A 21,911-nucleotide genomic window follows, 5' to 3' on the forward strand; every position below is an offset into this window, starting at 1 on the left:
GGAGAGAGAAAGAGAGAGAAGAGAGTCAGAGTGGGCCGCACCTCTCGGTTAGTAGCCGAGAAACAAAATACACGCGTGCGGGCTGAATGGACTAGAAGGACAATCTAAGAAGCCTCGTGCTGAGATTCAAAATCCACTCTAAGTTATCGCGAGTGGCCAAGCATGGGACAATGATTGAGATGATGACGACGTTACCTTGGCGGAGTAACAATGCCTCGACAAACGGAGCCGCCATGATTGCTAGCTGCTGAAAAGCATGGTTTGGCGGGCAGCATCTGTGTGCAGTGGCGTCTGGTAGCTCACGAGCACCGGCGTCGTGCTTTGAGCCGAGATCTGTCAAGTCCTTCTCTGAGTGATTGCTTGCATGCATGCATGCATGCAACCAGGCGAAAGACAAACTTTTTGGTTCGAGACAAAAGCATGCTAACTTGGAAATTAGGACTTCCTCGCTGACCCTTTTTTCCTCGGGATCTCGCTCGATCCACTTTTCTTTTCCCATATCACGATCCCGCTCGGCTCATCCGGTCACAAGCAGCAGCAGCAGCAGCAGCATACAAGCGCTTTTCTCTGCGCTTTTCCTGCCGCTCGCTTGCTCATCGTCAGGTTAGCCTTGACGACCTCGTGCGGTCCGCGTGAGCACGCTTCTCTGCACGGAACTACCACCACCACACCGAGGAATATCAAGAGTCGACACTCGAGTTGCGCACCAAGCTTCTTCTTCCTCGCGACGCCCTCGCCTCAGCCTGCCGGCCTTCCGATCATGTCGCGCTCGAGTGACGCTGCAGGTCCCAGCAGGCCCGCTAGCCGCGCCGGGCTCAGCGGCAAATTCTCCCTCTCAAACCTCTCGTTAAAGAGCTTCGACGCTAGATCCGGCGCTCGCACTCCAAAGAATGGCCATCGACAGTTCCCCAGCAACCCCAATCCACCCTCCAGCAACGTCCATGCATCCAACGCTGCCTCCGCAAAGTCTACAGATGGAAACAACATCGCTCAACTCTACGCCGTCTTTGGTCTTCCCAAGGATCCAGCCGTATGGACCTTGGCTGAAGAGGACTGCACCAATGGCGTTCACCACATCGAAAATGCCGTCGGTCGTTTCTGGCGCCCCGAGGTGCTCGGCTGCTCCATCTGTCCACCTCTGCATCCTCTCGATGACACCAGCAAGACCCCGTTTTCCCCAACCACCTCATCCCACAGCAAGGAACCCAAAGCTTCTGCGTGGGGCAACGACAAGAAGAACGGCTCCAATCCCAAATTCATCGAGATGGCCGACGGTCGCGGTGGCGTAGAGCGAGCAGAAACCGCTCGTGTGCTCTCCAAGGCCCTCAAACTTTCCTTCACCCGCGAGATCGAGATCTCTTCCGCACCCATCCACTTTCCCCCCTCCTCTACATCTCACACCTTTTCTTTTAGCGTCCCCACGCTCAAATCATCGGCGTCCGGAGGCGCTGCACGTCCCTCCACCGATGTGCGCAAGGCCACCGCTCCCTTCTCTGTCGGTGCTGCAAACGTGCACAACTCGCGCAACTTTTCCGCCGTCGGCGAAGGCTTCGGTCTCGAAGGCGTGTCGTCTCGCCTTCCTTCTGGGTCTGCATCTACCGGCGAGGATACTCCAAGCGTCGCCACCTTTTACGGCTCCGTCCTCACCGTGTGGAGCGCCGCTGACGAGAAGCGAGCCAAAGCCGTCCGCAAAGAGCTCGGTCGTCTGGCAAAATCGCGCGCAAACGGCCGCAACGGTGTCAACAAGAGCGTCAACAACCAGGGAGAAGAGATCGAAGACGACCTCGAAGCCACCAGCGCATTGGGCCATTCGCTCCTTCCAGAGAACAACGCTTTCTTCATGCCCTACGCCATTTGCATCGTCTCGAGATACCCCATCTACAACCTCCTCGGCGACTGGAACAAAGCCGCCTGGTTCAAATACAGCCGCAACATTGAGATGCACAACAAGCTCATGGCCGCCATCCTCCGTCATCCCGCCCCACGCATCGGCGAAACCTTCCGACTAAAGTCTCCGGACGAGGATCTCTCGTTCGTCTGCACCTTCCCCGGTGCCTACGACTGGGGCAGGGGCTTGCTCGGCATCGACTTTTCCATGTGGCCCCTCTTCAAGACGCTCTCTATCGACAACGTCCTCACCATCTGTGAGATCGCTCTGGCCCCCGCCGGTCGTGTTCTTTTCATGTCGCGTCATCCCGCCCTCATGGGCATGGCCGTCGAAACCGTCAAGTACCTCATCGAGCTCTGCGGCTGGAAGGGTGTCGCACATCAGAATTGTCACGCCAGAGATGTTCGCATCTACCTAGAGGATCCCGGCTCCTGGCTCATCGCCATCAACACCGAGTTGCGCAGCATCATCAAGCCGGCTAAGGAGGTTTGCGTCGTCGATCTCGATATCAACTTTGTCAACTGCCCTCGCCCGCCACTCAGGGCTCCCAGCAAGGGAGCGGCACGCGACAAGAAGCGCAGAAAGCTCATCGCTGCCCTAGGCTTTTCTTCCGCCGACTACACCATCCCTCGGGAATACGTCGAGGCTTTTCCGAGCGGTCGCTTCCGTCCCCTCGGCAAGCTCGAGTCCTCCTCGCGCGAAAACCCCTACGAGCGCCTCGATACGCCTTCTTGGTGGGATCAGAGCGCACTCGTCGGCGTGTTTGACCAAGTTCTCCACGAGGGCACCAAGCCTAGTTTCCTCAAAAAGGTTCTGCGTATGCGCACCGAGTCTCAATTCGTTGCCTCTGAGACAGAGCAAGCTGCTGTCCTCGCACTGCGCAAGAGGGCCAGCACCTTTGTGGATGCGCGCGACGGTCTAGAAAACAAGATTGGCAGGCTCAACAAGCGACTCGCTTTCCTCATGAGCGAAGGTGAGATGTGGCGACAGCAATTCGACAAGATCCAGCAGCTCGTCGATCGTCTCACCCGCGAAGCCGGCGATCTGCGTGTCAAGCTCGACAAGGAGCGTCGAGAATCCAAGAGGCTCAGCTCGACTCTGCAGCAAAGGGACATGGACTACGTGCAGGCGCAGATCCAGCTTCGCGAGACCGAGCAAGCGCGTGAAAAGGCTCAGGCGGAGTTGCTTCGCATGCGATCCACCATGGACAACCTCGAGTCGGAGCGCGAAGCAATGATGGACGAGATCCGCAATGTGCTCAGCAGCTCGAGCACTGACGAGTTCGGCATGTCCTCGCTCAACAACCTCCAGAGCATGACCCAGAACTTTGGCCGAGTCGACTCGCCAGCTGCGAGCGACGCCAGCCACAACACCGAGATGCACATCCTCAAGGCTCGCGCTCTGGCAGAACAGCGGATCTCGATGGGCCAACCTGCGAGCAACGGACAGGCCCGCAAAGCAACCGTGATTGCCAACACGGACGGTCACACCAACGGCAGCGCCAACGCAAACGCCTCGAATCACTTCCCTGACGAACAGATGAACACCGAGATCCAGAAGCGTACCACGGCCGTCACGGACCAGATCGCCAAGATCCAGCAGCAACTCGAATCCACCCTCACTCAGCTCGAGGGCCGTCGATCTGCCACATTCGAGCGTCGCCGTCGGCCGTCTTCTTCCTCGTCCACCGGAAGCTACCGCTACGAGCATGGACCTCCATCAAGCGTGGGGCACCACAACGCCATAGCCTCCAGCATCGGCCACGGGCATGCCCCCGATGTCAACGACAGCTCCGCGGCTCACATGTCGGAGGAGGTCGAGACAATGGATGGAGACCATTCCGGCGTCCTTCCTCGTCGTCACCGTGCCACTTCCTCCGTCAACCACGCTGCATCCTCTCGCTCAACTCACCTGGCCCCGACGCCACCGGCTCTGGCCGCGCCAGCTCTGACTCCAAAAAGCCCTGCTCGTAATCGAGCCGCCTCGCTCGGATCCACCAATGCAGCACATACCGAGAACAGCTCTACGGAGGCCAACGGCCATCTCACCGCTTCTCCGCCCACCGGGAAGCAATCAGAAGCTGGTCCCACCACGTCTGCCACCTCGTCTGCGGCGCCAGCGGTGGTCGGAGCAGCTGCTGCCACCGGTGCTGCAGCCGCCATCGTTGGTGCTGCCGTGTTATCGGGATCCGCTGCGAAATCAACAGAGCCCGTGCGAGACAGCACAGCCGCTAACGGAGAGGGCGCCTCTGGAGACCGCAACAAACCGATGCCCGAGATCCCCGTCGATCAGAACAGCGAGGACGTAGACATGTCCAAACAGCTCAGCGAGCTTGAACTGGCTACACAGGACGATTCGGTCGAGCAGGATGACGATGCCGAAAGCGAGGGGGCGCTCAACATGTTTGACGAGCCCGAGGATTTCAGACCCAAGACGCCGCCGCCCTCGGTGACGTATTACGAATTCCCCGGCACATCGTCCAAGGTGACGCTCAACCTCGTCGGCGCTCACCCTTTGTGGGGACACCTGGCGTGGAATGCCTCCTTCATCCTCTCCGATTTCCTCTGCGCGCACGCTCTTACGTTGACCAAGGGCAAACGCGTGCTGGAGCTCGGTGCGGCAGCAGGATTGCCGAGCATCGTCTGCAACTGGGCCTCGGCCTCTCACGTCGTAGCCACCGACTATCCGGACAACTCTCTCATCGACAACCTCACCAAGAACGTCGTGCTCAACTGTCAGGATGAGTCTTCGCCGTTGCGCGGTCCCGGTAAATCGTTCGTCGAAGGCTACATCTGGGGACGCGATCCGAGTTCTTTGCTGGAAAAGGTGTCGGAGGATGGCAAACGCGGGAAGTTCGACCTGATCCTGCTCTCGGATCTGGTGTTCAACCATCAAGCCCACCCTGCGTTGCTGGAGACGTGCGACCTGTGTCTCGCCGATGCCGACGGCGAGCAGGCGGAAGGCGATATGACGACGCCGTGCGTGCTGGTGTTCTTCACACACCATCGACCGCATTTGGCGTACAAGGATATGCAGTTCTTCGATATGGCAGAGGTGAAGGGTTGGAAGTTTGAAAAGTTGGGAGAGTGGTTCAGGGAGCCCATGTTTCCGGAGGATCCTGGTGATGAGGTGGTCAGGTCGACCATTCACGGGTTCAGGCTGTGGAAGGCTCCGGCGTAGAGTGTTCAGCGGAATGCAAGGATTTGACGAGGTGAACGTGTTTGCGTGTGTGATTAGTGTGAATGTCTTTTTTTGAGCTGTGAAGTGCGCTTGCTCATACACAAACTCAATACACGACAGTGCAAGATGCAATGCTGATACCCTCATTGAATTCATTCTTCTACTCGTCACTGACATACGTCCCCGCAGCCAAATCCCTCATGACGAAAACATCCATCTCTGTCCTCATCTCTGCCACGGTCAGCGTCTGCACCACCGTCTGCAACCTCGCCCAACTTTCCCTCTCCCACTCTGTCAACAACCCTACCGTATCCATCTTGACATCCGACCTCTCTACTTTCCTCAACAACGGCGTCTGTCTCCTCATCTCCTCATTCCTCCTCTGACCCAATCTCGCGAGACTCTGGTACAGGTGATCGAGCAACCAAGCTCTGCACTTGGATTCGTCGACGAACCAGAGGAAGAAGGTTTTGGCGGGGTCGCGATCTTTGGTCTTGGGGACTTCCTGTAGACCGAGGAGCGAAGCGTGGAAGAGTCGGGAGCAGAGATCGCGCGTTTCGGAGATGGAAACTAGGGCGAGTTTGGAGATGTGTTTCTCTTCGAGCTTGCCCTTCTCGCGGAGGATGTTCATGATGCGGATGGCGGCGGTACCGAATTTCTCTTCGACGACGTTCCGCAGCAGATCCCTGCGCATCCGTTCTGCGAGGTTGGCGAATTCAATCGTGAAGGAAGAAGCGATCTTGGATCCACCGGCAGACTTGGTGGTGCCGTCAGAAGCAGGTGCCATAAGCCGAACACTCTTCGAACGACCGGAAATGTCCTCGGAGTGCGAAAAGACGGCACAGTACTCGGCGAGAAACTCCTGCCTGCTAGGCAGCGACGCCCTATCTTTCCCGAAAGACCGACGATCGAACCCCTTCTGCAGCGATAGATCCGACGGCAACTTGTGCGACAACGCAGCGATGGATATAGGTGCGCTGCGAATATCACGCACCGACCTCCTCGTAGACGCATCTCCCGCATGGATGAGGTGACGGAACACCTCCGCGGCCGTGTTGTTGTACTTTTCGCGCACGGCATCGATCATGATCTCGTCGCGAAGGTGCACGTCGAAGCGGTCCAAGTGCACACGCAACCAGGCGGTGGGGTCGATGTCAAAGTCGTCCGCCGGATCAAACGTGTCTGGCGTGGCCGATGGGGCGTGCGAGGAACCGTTGACACCGTTCTTGTCCTTTTTGTCTTTGGTCCTGGTGCTGGTCCTTGCGCGTTTGGTCTTGCTGGCTGCGCTGGCTACGGCGATGGCGCTGTGCTGTTTGCGGAGTAGGCCACGCCGTGTCTCGCGATGATCGGCGACGAGTCCATCTGCGCCTAGCGTCACGGCGGTTGCCGAAGCGTCCCAATCTGCATCTCGTTCCTCTGCGATCTGTGCGCGCACCTCCTCCTTGATCTTTTGCAGGTCCTTTGGAGTTGGGATGCCGCGTAGCTGGCGACGCTTTTTGGCTTCGTATTTGATCTCTTTGTCGCGTGGCGAGACGTGCTGGTGGACGGAGCTGGGGCGTAGATAGGTTCGGTAGAGGAGGATGGTGAGCTGGCGTGCTACTTGAGACTGCAAAGCGGCTGTCTCCGCTGCTGTGTCTGCTTTGCGCTTGTTGGAGGAGCCGTTCGTGTTGCCGTTTGGAGGGTCGGCTTGCGCTTCCGAAGCGAGAGACGCCGCCTTACGCTGCGCATCCATTTCGGATGTGACGCGGTCGATGATATCGCTGGCCTGAAGCTTGCCGTGCTGCAAGACAAGCTTGACGATCCTAGCAGCTGTATCACCCAGCTCGTCCTCGGCGATCCCGATGTATCTTCCGAAGCGCAGTCTGAGCAGCACTTCGTTGATGTTGATCTCGAAGAACTCCTGGTTCGGATCGGCAATGTCGGGGTCGGTGGAGCTGTGCCAGGCGCATCCGTGCTGGATGAGCGTCATGACGGTCTGTTCGACGAGATGTTTGGGCACGGGTACGGGAGCGTTTGGGTCGCTGGTGTTGTAGCTGGAGCTGGCACCTGCGATGGGAGCCGAGACGAGGGTGGATTTGCTGTTGGTGGCGGTGTAGTTGCCGAATGGATCGATGGGACCGCGGTTGGTGCGCGTGGGTTGCTGGTTGAGGAAGCGCCCGATCTCTTTGATGGTCAGTCGTCCGCGTTTGAGCAGGAGTGCGCCAACGCGGGCAGCGATGGGGCCGAAATGCTGTAGCAGGACATGCTCGCACAGCTTGATCTTTTGGGGAGAGTGGGCGGTGGACGACATGGTGCCAGCGATGGTGGTGCGCAGCCAAACGTCGAGACTGCGTTTTGCTCCAGCCTCGATGGGATCGCGACGAGGTGAGGTTCGTTCCGAGAGCCGGCTATGGATGCATGGCTAGGATTCGAGGCAGCTGTATCGAACTAATATGAGCTGCTGCTGTAACAAGCTGTCATCGCCAGTGGCGTCGAGGTGAAGTGAGGGATGGTGAGATTGATGATGAAGATGAGAATGTGACACATTTTGAGATTTTTGAGCATTTCCGAGAAATGTTTTCTTCGCACACTTTTTTGTTGTGGTTGCAGCATCACAGCACAGCGTGGAGGAACAATCGCATCGATCGAATCGGGCGATGGCGATTGAATTTTTGAGAAGCTTGTGTGTCTCTCCACTTTCTTCTTGTGCCAACATCATCTTTGTCAACGATCTATCGACAGTCGTAAGCATCCCACTTCTTACGGCGAGTGACGTCTCAAAATGTCTGTTCAAGACGAGCAATCCACATCCAGCAGTGCACACATCGAAACAGCTGCCACCGCCCCATCTACCAGCCCCAAAAGTCAAGACACACCACAGACCAACACCATGTCCGCCGTGGGTCCCATTCGCAACGCCGTCCGCACCATCGCCGCCTCTGCTACAGCATCAACATCCGCACGGCCCCTATCCGGCGTGTTTGGGATCAACAAGCCAAGCGGTCCCACCTCCATGTCACTGCTAGACGATCTGAAACCTCTGTTTGCATCCTCTCCGCTATTCGCAGACGCCGACGGCAACCGTTCCAAGGACAACAACCGTAAGCGTGGTAAATTCGGTGGCAAGGGAAGGGGCAAGTGGGCTGGTGGCGTTGCCGGTGCTCCCAAACTGGGTCAGGGTGGAACGCTCGACCCGTTGGCGGATGGTGTTCTGGTCATCGGCGTAGGCAGCGGCACCAAACATCTTCAAAAGTACCTCGATTGTACCAAAGAGTATCGCAGTACCGGGCTGCTTGGGTCCGCGACTACTTCGTACGACTGCTGCGATCCGATTCTTACGAGAAAGCCGTACGATCATGTGACACCACAAGCGATTGCGGATCTGTTGCCAAGGTTCACGGGTATTGTGTCTCAGATCCCACCGCTGTATTCGGCGGTACGCATCGACGGCAAGAGGTTGTTCGAGTACGCAAGGGAGAACCTGCCGCTGCCACGACCGATCGAGCCGCGCAAAGTCACCGTTCACGAACTGCGCTTGGTTGATTGGCTCGAGCCGGGCAAGCATGCATTCAAGGAGCCAGATCGCGAGGTGCCACCAGAGGAAAAAGCATTGGTCGGCAGGGTGCTCCACATGGCCGGTCGACAGGAAGGCCAGACAGACACATTCAAGGACCCGGACGCTGCCGAACCCGACACTTCACCCACCGAAACGACGTCCACCTGGAAGAAGCTTTCCACCGAGACTGCTACGCAGTCAGACGCTGCGGGACCTCCGGCCTTCGTGCTCGAGATGACCGTCTCCTCCGGCACCTACGTGCGGTCCATCGTACACGATCTCGCCACAGCCGTCGGTTCCGCCGCCCACGTCCAGACCCTTACCCGCACACGTCAAGGCGAATGGTCCATCGACACTTGTTCTGCAGATGGCTCCACCGTGAAGGGCAATTGCATCGAATGGAGCGTGTTTGCCGACGCAATCGCCGAGATGAAGCGAGAAAAGACCGAGCCGGACTTCAAGTCTGCACGCGATCAGGACGGGTTGCGCTCGTGGGAACGACAGCTTGTCAACGTCATTACTCCGGTGTAGAACGGGTTTTCCGTATTTCATCCGGATCGACGAGGGCGAGGTGGAGTAGTTCTACAAATGACTGTTCAACCAGCTGTGTAATCGCAAAGGAGTTTGAGCAAAGTCAGCAATCGGAACATCCGCTCGTGTAAACACACCATACTGCTTGAAAACTTACTTTATGACGTATTCACCGACAACCACCTTGTCCTGACCAGGCTCGTTGAGCAAGTCGTGATAATAGCCGTCGAAGAGCTTGAGTGTCTTGTCGGAAGCCTTGACGCGCTCCACGAACTTCTCGGAGCCCTTGTGACTAGTGATCAGATCCGCGGTACCGTGGATGACCAGCAGCGGTTTGGATTCGGGCCAGTGGGCGTACGACTTGTCGACGATATCCATTCCGCCCTGGAGTGGACCTTGGATGGCTTTGAGGTAGACCTTCTTGTCGGAGAGCGGATCATTCTCGAAGTTCTTGGCGACGACGGGATCCCTCGAGATGTTCTTGCCCAACAGATCGACGTTCCAGTGGATCTCGGGCATCAGAGCGAGCAGCTTGGTCGCACCCCAGATGATGAACCACGCCGGAGGCTTGGTCAGCGTCAACCACGGCGCACTCGCCACCACACCCGCCACCATCTCCTTGGCCTCCTGCGACGGACCATTCCCACCGTGCTGCTTCACCCACTCGTCCCCGCGCGTGTGGAAGGCCGTCACGATCCCTCCGCCCATACTATGCCCCAGGAGGAAGATCGGCACTTTGCCCACCCCCCACCTCTCATCCAACCGTTTGCGCGTGGTTCGGATGACATGCTCCAGATCCTGAAACTGCTGCGGCCACGTCGTATTTCCGTAGTTGCCGACGGGATCGGAGGAGGATCGACAGGTGTTGCCCCATCCGCGCTGATCGAAGCCGAGGATCTCGTGTCCCTTGCTAGGCCACAGCTTGAAGATGTTGCGGTAGCGATCTACGTACTCGACAAAGCCGTGGACGAAGATGGTGGTGGCTTTGGGTTGAACTTCGGTATTGGCAGTGGAATCGGTGGGGTAGAAGCGTTTGGCCCAGAAGCGTGTTTTGTCCGAGTAGTCGGTCTCGATCCAGAACTGCTCCGACGAGCCCGCGTTGGGGATGTCGATCTCGGGGGGCACTGTGGGTGGCTTGTCGGCGGGCATTTTTTGGGTGGAAAGATGATGGTTGTAGGACAAAAGGTGTTGCGAAATGTCTTTACGGGTCCATGGTATGCGAGCGAGCGAGGGTCCAGCAGCGTTGGCCTGGTTGAAGGCCCACACAGTGTCTGATTGTGGAGCAAGCGAGCCGGGCGGATTGAGGCTGAATGCGTCAGTGAGCATGTGCCTGAAAATCTCCCGCAGGCAACGCATTCAACCCATGCAACACACTCAAAGTCAAAATGCCGCACCTCGGCTTGGTCTGTGTCACTCGACCTGCGCTCAGTCACATTCGGAACGTCGCGACCGAGTGGGCGCTCATGTCGTCCGTCACATGCAGGTTGTCACTGGAGACTCCTACAGCGATAAGTTCCACACCTCGAGCTTGCCAACTCAGGCTATGCTATGGCTGCACGGTACCATCGCTGTTTGGTGTTGGGTGTGCCCGCCCAAGCTTGCTTGCAGACAACCTTCATATTTGCAATATGAGTCATCATTGACATCAAAGCCTCCTTAGCTCAGCGGTAGAGCACTTCACTAGTAATGAAGAGGTCAGTCGTTCGAGTCGGCTAGGAGGCATTCCTTTTTGGTTTTTGTGAGCCGTCAATTTCGAAGCCTCATTTTTTGGCCTTGATAACGTAGTTCGTGAATGTCATGTCTCAACGGCCGTCTTCAGAATCTATATGATATTGCAATGTACGGGTATCTATGGTAATCAGCGGCGGGTGATCGTTCAACAGCTGTAAATCTTGATCTTGCGTCTAGCTTCGAGCAACGCACACGTCTGCTTCCATTCGACGAACCAAGACCAGCCTTTGAGGTAATCTCGATTTGGCGGCTCTGCCACGCGGTACTTGATGGCTTTGTATCGGTTTCGGAACGGCAACTGGAGGCAGTGGAGGTGCAGATGGTCGACGCTTCGAATCGGTGGTATATGGAAGCCGAACCTCCTTTCGGCTGCATCCGTCGTCGTCGTCGTTGTCGTCGTCGTGGCGGCATCCGAGACGAGATCGAGCGCCTTGTTGCCGAGCGCTTGCATTTGGCGCACGAGCTCGACATCCTTGTGCGTGAGGCTCTGCACGTTGGCAATGTGCGTTCGTGGTATTACGAGCAGATGGATGGCTGCACCGGGCGAGCGATCGGAAAAGCAAATCAGCTCGTCGTCTTGCAGCACGATTCTGAAGCGGTCCGGTGTGACGTTGCAAAAGACGCATTTGGCCGGATTGACGTTGTCTACCTCTCGATGTCCTGCGTGTGGTATCAAATCGCTGCTGCCTTGCGCCTTGAGAGGCGGTTCCCTGGATCGTCCGAAGCAATTGCTGAAGAGCGACGACATGTCAGAGACTGCAAGTCTCCTCGTCCAAGGCTGAACGGCACAGGTCGACAAGGTGGTAGGCAACGCAAGAGCTCAACGGCAAGCAAGCAAGGGTCCAAAGCTACAAGTGCTTGTGGAGGCTGCTTGTGTCCGACTCGGGCGATAAACGTGGTCTTTGCCAAGTTGCGACCGCAGCTTTTCAGCTTTTGCGCGTTTCTTCTGATTGGATTCTCGATTGGAGTGCACCGAGTTGACCAAAGCAGAAACGCTCGTTTCTAGTCTTTCTTCCTTCCACCACCACCGCCTGCAAACGTAAGTATAGTCCTCTCAACGTCACCCCTCTTTGCACTCGACCGCTCTCAAATGATGATTGGATTCTGCCTGGCACCAGTCGTAACAAAGCAATTACATTGCCGACAAACCCGATAGCAGTGGAGGCCTTTACGCTATTATCCTCCCTTAATCTGATCCAAGCGCATCGTACACATCGCATCGACACAATACAAGATCGAGTAGGATCCGAAGCTGACAAGCGTCTTCTTTGCGTATCTCTTCGTCCTCGCCTCATAGTCTCTGCAGTCGCTTTCCTTTCCATCGCATCCTTGTAGCATTTCTTTTCCCTTTTGTACTTCTACTATAACCCTTTTGCTGTCCCAAAAACCTTCTTCGTTCGAAACCTCCCATAATGATCTCGGCGACGACAAGGTCCCCTGCCAGGCAGCTCTCGCGCTCAAGCGCCGCCTTTGTTTGCCAGTGAGTCTCTCCGCGATTTTGCACCTTGCATGAGCACATCTGTGACCCACAAGCTGAGTCTTGCCCATTGCCTCTTCTGCACGTCACTTCCCCATGACACAGGCCGTCGATCGCACCAGCACGATGCTTCGCTTCGTCGTCAAAGCTGCGTCTCGACTCGCAACCCAACGCTTCGGCCAGCAGCTCACATAGTCAGCCATCGACGCCTGCACCATCGTCGGTCCACGCCTCCGAGATCGAGCACTTTAGTCGACTTTCTTCCAAATGGTGGGATGAGCATGGCGAGTTTGGTCTGCTTCATGCTATGAATCCGGCGCGCATCCAATTCCTTCGCGAAAAGCTCGACGAGGTATGGGGCTACGAACTAGCCCGGCGTCAAGTCGATGCTCGTCGATCCAGCACATCAGACGCGGCAACTCCTTCAGCATCAACATCAGCGTCGCAAGCACGCAGTCCATTGCAAAACCTAGGCTCGACGCAGTTCCTTCGCGGTCTCGACGTAGCCGACGTCGGGTGTGGCGGTGGACTGCTCTCCGAATCGCTCGCTCGACTAGGAGCACGAACCACGGGCGTCGACGCAAGCGCTAGCAACATCGGCATCGCCACCACCCACGCCGCACGCGATCCGCTTCTCTCCCGCCCGCACTCTCTCGGCGGTCCTTCGCTCACTTACCTCCACACCACCGCCGAAGACCTCGTCGCGCAGAATCGCACCTTCGACATCGTCTGCGCCATGGAGGTGCTCGAACACGTCAACGGTCCCGCCGATTTCCTCCGCTCGCTCGACAGCCTCGTCAAACCCGGTGGACACCTGTTCATGTCCACCATCGCGAGAACCCCGCTCTCGTGGTTTCTGACGATCTTCATGGCGGAGGACGTGCTTCGTCTCGTCACTCCGGGAACACATACCCATCGACAGTACATCAACCCGAGCGAGTTGGTCGACTTCTTCCAGCATGATCTCAAGTGGTACGCACAGGGTACGGAATTGCCACAGAGGTTGCGCTTTGAGGTCAGAGGTACAGCGTATCTGCCTTGGAAGGGGACCTGGACGTTGGCCAAGTCGGGGACGGATTTGCCGGGTACGCAGGAGTGCAACTACTTTTTCTGGGCTAGGAAGCCGCTCGACTCGTAAACATTCGAATCCTTCCCACCATGAAAGAAAGAATGGTGTCGAGTGTATGGGTGTGTTGTTGTGTGAGGTCGAGATTTTGGTTGAGAAGCTACTCGATCTCGCTCCTGTTCCTCCTCGTCTCGTTGCGCAACTCTGCCAGCTGATCCAACTGCACTTTGCGTTCATCCTCCTTGTCGCTGAATCGATAGAATGCAGCACCACGATGTCTCCTATCAAAATCAGGATCGAAGTGCCTTTTCCCTCTCGCTTCCTCCTCTTTCGCATATCTCTCTCTTCGATGAACCTCCGGATTGTACACTGGGAAACTCGTACTTGGACCATAGATCGCATTATCCTCCTCCTGCCCCTCATCCTCTTCTTCCAAATCACCACCGTACTCTTTCGGCAGAAGCTCCCTTGGAACCTCGCTCAGTTTGCTCCTCCTCGTCCGACCGAACTCATCAACGTACTCGACCTGGCGTTCGTCCCTGTCCTCTATCAAGGGTGGAGAAGGTGTCAAAGCTCGTATCGGCGGTTGAGACCGTTTCCGATCCCAGTCGATGCTGCCTTCCTTCAGCTCGGCGCTGGTGAATCCGCCGAATTTGCCGGATTCGAGTTGAGAGTAGATACGCGCTTTTCGTTCGAGATTGTGTTTGATCCGTTCGAGTTGCGATGTCGAAGGTTCGTTGGATGACGAAGAAGAAGAAGAAGAGCGCTTGGAAGAGGAGGAGTGATCGGTGGCAGCTTTGAGCCTTTTGTCTTTGTCAGAGGAGGGTGGTGCGAGGAAGGCGGAAGAGAGTTTCCGTCGAGACGGTCGATCGAGGTCGTCTGGTTTGCGTTTCGAGGACGAAGAGGCGAGCGAGGAGGAAGTTGCTTTGCTTCGTTCCAGTTCGGCTTTGAGACCTAGGAACGATGACGAGATCGAGCTGGAGGATCCGGCCGATGCGCGTGACGAGGACGCTTTGCTCCACCGGTCTTCGCCGCTCATATTCGCAAGCAAAAGTCGTTGCTTTGTATCGAAGAACAACGTCAACGTCAACGTTTCGCTCCCACTCGCAATTCAGGGTCCTAGCCTGCCACATCTCCACATTCGGAACTCGGCTCCCAAAAAAACCGCTCTCACACCATCCACCACCCACACACAAACATCCAATTCACAACCACTTCTCTGAAACAAAAGGTATCTTTTTGAGCATCGAACACTCCACTACGGTCCACCCAGCGAAGCATCGTTCAGCGCGACACACACCGCCGCTCTGTGATGACCGTTGTACTGCCTCACCGTTTCGCCCGACGCCAACTCCCACAGCCTCGCCACGTGATCCGAAGAGGCGGTGACCAGGTACGCCGAGTCGGCGCTGAAGGCTGCATCCCACACCCAGCGTTGGTGACCGACGAGCGTCTTTTCGAGCGCGAACTCGTACCGGGAGGTGGACCAGATTTTGACCGTTGCGTCTGCTGAACACGTCGCGAGGTGTCTGTTCGCGAAGAAGAAGCGCGAAAAGAGGTTAGTGATGATGACCTGGGCAGAAGTTCACTTGGACTGGCGACAGGAACTTACCTTACGTCTGGACTAAGCAGCACTCTCGTGAGGTACTTTTCGTGCGCCTGGAACGTAGTCACAGGTTGCAACTCTGTGAAATCCCCACCCGCCGTCGCCGCGACCGGCGCTCCTGCTGCACCCCCTCCTCCCGCCTGCTGCGCATCATACACGCCATTGATGAACCGCCAAACGTACACTTTGCCCGTATTGTTTCCCGCCACCAAGCAGCTCCCATCCGCAGCCACCGTGACCGATCTGATCGGCACGCCTTCCTCCGGCACCAGCTCGTGACTGCACCCGTTCTGCCCGAGATCCCACACCTTGACGCTGCCGTTCTGATCGCAACTCACCAGCTCGCCCTGGTTCGGATGCACCACCACGTCGTTCACCGGACCCCTGTGGTCGTATATCCTGGTCGCACGCGATGTCCTCAGATCCCAAATCTTGAGCAAACCATCTTCGCCTCCGGAAACCAGCCATTGCATGTCGCAGTGCCACGCGATACCCGTCACATTGCCTGTATGCCCTTCGAGCGTCGCGATCGGCTGAGCAGGTGCTCCGACACCGGCGTTTCCCGACCCGCCTGCAGTACCACCAGCAGCAGCAGCGTTGGCAGCAGCGATACTCGCCGGCGAAGCTATTGAACAGTCGTATAGACGGATGTGCGTGTTGGCAGCGGCCGCGAGGAAGCGCTTGTCGGGGCTGATCGAGAGACGGTTTACCTGGGAGTCAGGGTGTTGGATGGTGCGCGAGCAGATGCCGGACCACGCTTCCCAGAAGCGGATGGTGTGGTCGTAGCCTGCGGTGACGAGGAGTACGGAGAGTGCGTCTTGTTGGGAGGAGGAGGAGGATTGCTGGGCGGATTGGGCGGCTTGATGTTGTTGGTGGACCTCGGCGGCGGATGTGGGTGGAGAGCGACCTTGTGTTGGCATACGAGCGGGTGCTCTACGTGCCGCCATGGTGAGGTGAGCGGGATGTGGGCCCGGTTGTGCCTCAAAGTGACTAGGCTGGAAGATGCGTTGCTGGGCAGGGTCTGCTTCCCTCGTCGAACGTGAGGTGCACGGTGTTTACTGCACAAGACAGAGGTGAGTGGCGAGACACGACTGCCTCTTGGCTACCGTCAGAGTTGCCGACGTTGCGTATATACTTGAGGTGAGGAGGGGGACAGAAGCGCAGGATGCAAAGTGTTGAGAAGCGGCCTGAGCATTCTCAGTGTTCAAGGTGGAGTTGCGCTTTGATTCTCGTGCGGATGAGATTTGGAGAAACGAGGCAGCATCACGTGAAGCGACCCAAAAGCCTCAGAATCGGAAGATCCGCCTCTCGAGAGGGAGCATTTTTTTCTTCTTTTCGCCTGTTGGTCAGCCATCGTGTGAGAAGGCCGCCATTTGCTACTGCGCTTTTTTTAGAGCGATTCCGAAGAAGAATTGCCAATTTTGACAGACACTCGGACGACCCGTTGCTCGAGTTCGGATGGTCCGTCATCACCATCACTCTTTCTAATCACCCTTTGCGTCGAGCAGCAACGCGATCAGCAGCCATGTCTGCCAATAGGAACCTCACGCGCGCATTGCGTCCGCTCTCGCACGCCAACGCTTCCACATCCACACAGGCGCTATGCCACTCGACTCGATGCCGACAGCTTCCATCGCATAGCCGTTCCGCTTCCACCGCCGTCGCTTCTTCCTCCAGCAGCAGTACCGCCGATATTGCGGCGTCAGCATCATCCTCGAGTTACGTTCACGATCCCACGCCCAACGTCCACCTTCCTCGCTTGGCACGCACCGAACCCGAACTGTACGCCGCTGTACGACCACCACCTCTCTCGGCCTTCGCTGCGTTGACCGCACGTCTCGGTCTGCTCCCCTCCTCGCTCGATGCAGAATCGCGCGATCGTCGCATACGATTGGTGCACCAGGCATGCACGCATCCATCCTTCCAGTCGCTCGTGGACCAGGTCAACGCATCTGCCAATCTGCAGCTCGATCCTGCAGCGGCTGTTTCCGGGTTGGCCAAGAAGCAGGGTGCGACCGCTTTGGATGCCGCACAGTTCCTGACAACGCCGAAGGAGGCACAGGGTGTGGAGCACCACGCGGCGCTGGCGACGGTGGGTAATTCGCTGTTGGGCATGCTCGCGACCGAACACCTTCACCTGCGATACCCCAACCTGCCTACACGCGTTCTCAAAGCTGCCGTTTCTGCGTATGTCGGCCCCTCCACGCTCAGCGACGTCGCCTCCGAACTCGGTCTCGCAGCGCAAAACATCTTGCGGTGGAACAAGCAGTCTCGCGTACCCACCAACGGTCTCACCCAAAAGCGCGGCGGTCGCGGAGCCACGCCGCGCAGCAGCACCTCGTCCAACACCATGCGTACGCTCCTCTCGCGCGACGTCTCCGCCGACGCCATGCGAGCCATCATCGCAGTCATCTTCCAAGAACAGGGTCTCTCCTCCGCCCGATCCTTCGTCACGTCGCACTTCCTATCGCGCGGCCTCAACCTCGCCTCGCTGCTCAAATTCATCGACCCCAAACACGCGCTCTCCTCCACCTGCGCCAAGTACGGCAAGCAACCACCGCAGTCGAGGATGATCGCCGAGAGCGGAAGGTTGAGCATCAGCCCCGTGTTCGTAGTGGGTGTGTGGAGCGGAGAGACCAAGTTGGGCGAGGGCAGTGGGAGCAGCATCAGGATGGCGGAGTTCAGGGCGGCAGAGGATGCGTTGAGGAGGTTGTATTTGGCAGAGACGCCGCTGGGAGAGTTTGATCTGCCGAGCTGTACGTTGGATGGCGAGTTTGAGGGGAAGGTGGGTGGTAAGGTGGAGGCGAGGCAGTTTAGGCCGCAGCCGATCGGCGAGTCGGAGGTGCTGGCTGCAGCGGGTAAGAGCAGGTCGTAGGAGGACGTCTCAAAACAGGGTCATGCGCGCCCTACAAAATCGCAGCAGATCTTTGCATCAATACAAAGCATCTTTCCAAACATCACTCGCAACGATGGATTTGTGCCGGCATGGTGAAATGTTTGCTTTGAGCATCATGTGAAACACATCTGTTCAATGCACAGGAGCGTCTGCAAACGGGCACCAATCAGACTGGCTGCCTCTACACATCGTCGAAGTCCGCGCCGTCATCATCATCATCGCTGCTATCATTTTCACCAAAATCCTCTTCGTCATCATCCACCTTGTTCTCCACCACTCTTGCTTTTTGCTGCTGTTCTTGCTGTTGCTGCTGTTGTTTCTCCTGTTCCTTGCGCATATTCGAGTATTCAGGTTTGAGGCTCCAATTTCCTACGTAAGGGCCTCTCTTGTGCAAATCCGCAATACCCGTCAGGGTCTCCCTTAGATAGCTCTCCGGCTGCTGCGTTTCCTCCCTCAGCTTTTTCAACGACCAATACTGCCATCTCTCGAACAAGCCGAAGAGCATATCGAGCAATTCGTTCTTGGGCATCCTCGCGAACTTTTCGTTACCGCTCGCGTTGCGGGAGTTGGGCTTGGAGGCGATGGCAGCGTTGAAGCGCGATTTTTGCGAGTTGACACCGGACCCGACGCCGGCGACGAGCATGTTGTGACGACCGGCATCGGTGGAGTCTAGCATCTTGATAGATCGTTTCGGCGTAGAGGCTTCTAGACGACGACGTCGGAGGAGTTCTCGGTAGGAATCCGAGATGGGAGCACCTCCGGAGATGGACGTGGAACCAGGTTTTACGTCGCTGTTGGAGGAACGGATCTGTGGTTGGAGAGCGGCTTCGTTGGTGACCGTTCCGCAGAGGGAGGTGATGCGACGTGTCTTGCCACGTTTTTTGGATCGACCAGATTCGTCTTCTGACGAGTCGTCCGAGTCTTCCGCCTTCTTCAACCCGCTTGAGGAGGAAGAAGGATCGACATCCTGCAGTGTTTCGCGGAAAGCATAGATGTTTCGTTTTAACGTCGAAGCCGAGTCCGACGTGAGCTTGAGATCGTAAGCTCTCGGAACAGTATCCCATCTAGGATTGCGAGGTTTCCCCGGTTCCGTGGGGATGGCAGGTGCAGGTGGGTCGGGCAAGAGCAACTCCATACGTTGATGTCCCGTGTGATCCGGATCGTACACCCGAACTGTCCCCAGCCTCAGATCGTCGGTACGGATGGACGACCATGCCTGCAGCAAGAATTTAGGTATCTTGACCAACCAGACGGGATGCTTGCCTTCAGCTAGGTTGATGTCTTCGTCGGGTTCGGGCGAGAGGCGAGAAAACGCATCGGAAGCGTCGACGGCAGAAGCGGATTCGTCGTTTCGAGGTCGTTTGCCGAGGGATGTGGCGGAGGGAGCGTCGGATGGATCCGCGATAGGCTCGATGTCGTCCTCGTAGTTCGACATTGTTGCGGCAGACGGAAAGGGAGAAGAGGAGGTGAGGACGAGAGGGAAGCGAAGAAAAGGGAGAGTGTGTTGGTCTGTGACCGCTCTGCTCCACCTTTGGCTCAATCTGACTTTCGCAGGACGCCGATCGGGATTTCTTTCCACCCCTCCTCTCAAAATCGCCGATTCGCGATGCGGCCAGAGTCTAACACTGTGCTACATTCTGCACCGCGCGGCTAAAGTTGACATTTGCGAGCTTTGACGTCGACTCGCGCTTTGGAGATGGTGGGGTACAATGGGTCGACGGCGACGTCACTTTTGATGAAATAAAGAAGAATTTATTCTTTTTCTTTTTTTGACGTGGCTGCAAGTAGTGCCTATGCAGGCTGCAGCTGCAGGGACAAATACTCCGCGGCAACTTTTTTGTTCTGGGAAATGTTGGCCTTTGTGCGACTGACCGCCTTTGCGAACCGAAGGCCCAGAAAGTTGTAGACCAGCTTGGCACAACGGTGTACAGCGCGGGCGGTCAAAAATTAAGCTCGGCTATAACGTTTATCAGAGTCACCTTTCGGCTACGGCTTCCGGCTTTGCTTGCGGGGAAGGTTTGCGAAACGACATGTGATTGGAAGGGGGGATGCTATCTTTGACGTCGAGGTTGGTTTCCCCATGTGTGTGTGTGTGTGTGTGTGTGTGTGTGCAACGATAGAAGCCGAGAGGTGTTGAAGAAGAAGTGATAAATGTCGACCCCTGTCATATCTCGCCTTTCCTTCTCCTCACCACCACCATCGTCGTCGACCTCCACCCTTCCACCCAAGTCTCCAACGAGACGCCCTCCTCATTCTCCTTCGTCATGTCGACACCGACCGACGGTGCGTCATCGACGCTTCCCGCCAACCTGGCAGCTGAGAAACGCGCTCAAGCACAAACCCAGTCGCTCCACGACTACCGCGCACATCCTCGCACGCCCCAGAATGCTTCTTCTGCCACCATCGCCGCCGCCGCCGCTGAGGGCGATCAACCCATCACCTCGCTTCCCAAGACGCACTTTTCCACGCTCGCGCTCATCGGCCTCTGCTACTGCATCCTCAACTCGTGGACCGCCGCCTCCGCCTCCATGTCCATCGCGCTCATCTCGGGCGGACCGTCGGTGACGCTCTGGGGGATGGTCGTGGCGTTCTGCGGTGTCATGGCGTGTGCGCTCTCCATGGCCGAGATCTGTCATGTCTACCCGACCACGGGCGGTCAGTATCATTGGTCGTTCCTGCTTTCGCCTGCAAAGTATCGGTACGCGATCGCCTATTTCACTGGATGGATCTCGGTTGCGGGTTGGGTGGCGCTCACGGCAACCGCGTCCTCCCTGGCAGGACAGTTCATCGTCGGGATCATCGCCCTTCTCCACGAGAACTACGAACAGAAACCCTGGCACATCTTCCTCGTCTACGTTGCCTTCTCCATCGGTGCTTGGCTCATCAACGCTTTCGGCGTCAAGATCCTCGACAATCTGAATCGAGTAGCCATGATCTGGTCCCTCGTAGGCGCCATCGTCATCGCCATTACCTGTCTCTCCCGGGCAACCCCCAACTACCAATCCGCTTCCTTCGTCTTTGGCAAGTTCGTCAACACTACCGGTTGGAACAACGGCGTCGCTTGGATCCTCGGTCTGCTGCAAGCTGCATTCTCGCTCGTCGGTAGCGATGGAGCTACGCATCTGGTGGATGAGATCGATCAGCCGAGCATCAATGCCCCACGTGCCATGATCTTGGCTGTTGCCATCGGGGCTAGTTCGACGTTCGTGGTGCTGATGGTGTTCCTCTTTGTGCTGCAGGATTTCACCGCTGTGACGGAGAGCCCGGCGGGTGCGCTGTTGGAGATCATCTACCAGGCGACGAGGAGCAAAGCGGGTGCGGTGTGTTTGCTGATGTTCCCCGTCGTGTCGATGGCGTTTACCGCGACGGCGTTGTTGACGACGAGCTCGAGGATGAGCCAGGCGTTTGCGAGGGATAAAGGTCTACCTTTCCACGGCCTCTTCGCTCGAATCTCGAGGAAGGAAGAGGTACCCATCCCGGCGTTGGTGTTGACCACGTGCTGGGTGATCGTCTTCGGATGCGTCTACCTGGGCAGCAGTTCCGCGCTGAACGCCATCCTGTCGAGCTCCGTAGTCCTCCTCCAGTTCTCGTACATCATCCCCATCGCCCTCTTACTCCTGAGAGGCAGAAAAATCCTCGACAACGCCGTACTGGACCAGCGCAGATTCAACCTCGGCCCCACACTCGGTCCCATCACCAACACCGCCGCCATAGCCTTCGTCCTCTTCACAGATGTCTTCTTCCTCTTCCCTCCGGAAGCAGAGGTTACCGGCAGCAGCATGAACTACACCGTCGTCGTAGTCGCTGTCGTTGCGCTGCTTAGCATAGTAGCTTGGTTCGTGACGGGGAGGAAGGAGTTCAAAGGTCCACTGGATATGGATGAGATCCTGTTCAGGACAAGAGGGTTCAAGAGGTTCGAGGTGGAAGAGGCCAAGAACGAAGAAAAACATGCTATGTAGAAGCAAACGATGCAAGGCGATCCCATTGAAACCACCTCCGAC

General features: G+C 57.1%; 10 protein-coding genes and 1 non-coding gene across 11 annotated transcripts; 6 read left to right on the forward strand and 5 right to left on the reverse strand.

Moving 5' to 3' along the window:
* Positions 1-760: 760 nt before the first annotated feature.
* On the forward strand, positions 761-5,068 carry PHSY_005217 (hypothetical protein; the record flags this gene model as incomplete). The annotated part of the gene is made up of 1 exon (XM_012335828.1): positions 761-5,068. The coding sequence occupies one exon, from the start codon at positions 761-763 to the stop codon at positions 5,066-5,068; it is 4,308 nt and encodes a 1,435-aa protein (XP_012191218.1).
* A 160-nt stretch (positions 5,069-5,228) lies between these two features.
* PHSY_005218 (hypothetical protein) lies at positions 5,229-7,358 on the reverse strand (the record flags this gene model as incomplete). Its single annotated transcript, XM_012335829.1, has 1 exon — positions 5,229-7,358. The coding sequence occupies one exon, from the start codon at positions 7,356-7,358 to the stop codon at positions 5,229-5,231; it is 2,130 nt and encodes a 709-aa protein (XP_012191219.1).
* A 471-nt stretch (positions 7,359-7,829) lies between these two features.
* PHSY_005219 (hypothetical protein) lies at positions 7,830-9,134 on the forward strand (the record flags this gene model as incomplete). Its single annotated transcript, XM_012335830.1, has 1 exon — positions 7,830-9,134. One exon carries the CDS (start codon positions 7,830-7,832, stop codon positions 9,132-9,134), a length of 1,305 nt encoding a protein of 434 aa, XP_012191220.1.
* A 153-nt stretch (positions 9,135-9,287) lies between these two features.
* On the reverse strand, positions 9,288-10,460 carry PHSY_005220 (hypothetical protein; the record flags this gene model as incomplete). The annotated part of the gene is made up of 1 exon (XM_012335831.1): positions 9,288-10,460. The coding sequence occupies one exon, from the start codon at positions 10,458-10,460 to the stop codon at positions 9,288-9,290; it is 1,173 nt and encodes a 390-aa protein (XP_012191221.1).
* A 324-nt stretch (positions 10,461-10,784) lies between these two features.
* On the forward strand, positions 10,785-10,856 carry PHSY_007638. Its single transcript has one exon. It is a non-coding gene; the product is annotated as a tRNA-Thr (tRNA).
* Positions 10,857-11,184: 328 nt separating this feature from the next.
* Positions 11,185-13,480, forward strand: PHSY_005221 (hypothetical protein; the record flags this gene model as incomplete). The annotated part of the gene is made up of 2 exons (XM_012335832.1): positions 11,185-11,668; positions 12,465-13,480. 2 exons carry the CDS (start codon positions 11,185-11,187, stop codon positions 13,478-13,480), a joined length of 1,500 nt encoding a protein of 499 aa, XP_012191222.1.
* Positions 13,481-13,568: 88 nt separating this feature from the next.
* Positions 13,569-14,447, reverse strand: PHSY_005222 (hypothetical protein; the record flags this gene model as incomplete). The annotated part of the gene is made up of 1 exon (XM_012335833.1): positions 13,569-14,447. The coding sequence occupies one exon, from the start codon at positions 14,445-14,447 to the stop codon at positions 13,569-13,571; it is 879 nt and encodes a 292-aa protein (XP_012191223.1).
* Positions 14,448-14,666: 219 nt separating this feature from the next.
* Positions 14,667-15,934, reverse strand: PHSY_005223 (hypothetical protein; the record flags this gene model as incomplete). The annotated part of the gene is made up of 2 exons (XM_012335834.1): positions 14,667-14,937; positions 15,021-15,934. 2 exons carry the CDS (start codon positions 15,932-15,934, stop codon positions 14,667-14,669), a joined length of 1,185 nt encoding a protein of 394 aa, XP_012191224.1.
* A 245-nt stretch (positions 15,935-16,179) lies between these two features.
* Positions 16,180-17,889, forward strand: PHSY_005224 (likely mitochondrial ribosomal protein MRPL3; the record flags this gene model as incomplete). Its single annotated transcript, XM_012335835.1, has 1 exon — positions 16,180-17,889. One exon carries the CDS (start codon positions 16,180-16,182, stop codon positions 17,887-17,889), a length of 1,710 nt encoding a protein of 569 aa, XP_012191225.1.
* Positions 17,890-18,091: 202 nt separating this feature from the next.
* PHSY_005225 (transcription factor subunit) lies at positions 18,092-19,345 on the reverse strand (the record flags this gene model as incomplete). Its single annotated transcript, XM_012335836.1, has 1 exon — positions 18,092-19,345. One exon carries the CDS (start codon positions 19,343-19,345, stop codon positions 18,092-18,094), a length of 1,254 nt encoding a protein of 417 aa, XP_012191226.1.
* Positions 19,346-20,174: 829 nt separating this feature from the next.
* PHSY_005226 (amino acid permease) lies at positions 20,175-21,869 on the forward strand (the record flags this gene model as incomplete). Its single annotated transcript, XM_012335837.1, has 1 exon — positions 20,175-21,869. The coding sequence occupies one exon, from the start codon at positions 20,175-20,177 to the stop codon at positions 21,867-21,869; it is 1,695 nt and encodes a 564-aa protein (XP_012191227.1).
* Positions 21,870-21,911: the final 42 nt, after the last annotated feature.

This window comes from Pseudozyma hubeiensis, assembly GCF_000403515.1.
Source record: "Pseudozyma hubeiensis SY62 DNA, scaffold: PHS47, whole genome shotgun sequence".
Classification (NCBI taxonomy): domain Eukaryota; kingdom Fungi; phylum Basidiomycota; class Ustilaginomycetes; order Ustilaginales; family Ustilaginaceae; genus Pseudozyma; species Pseudozyma hubeiensis.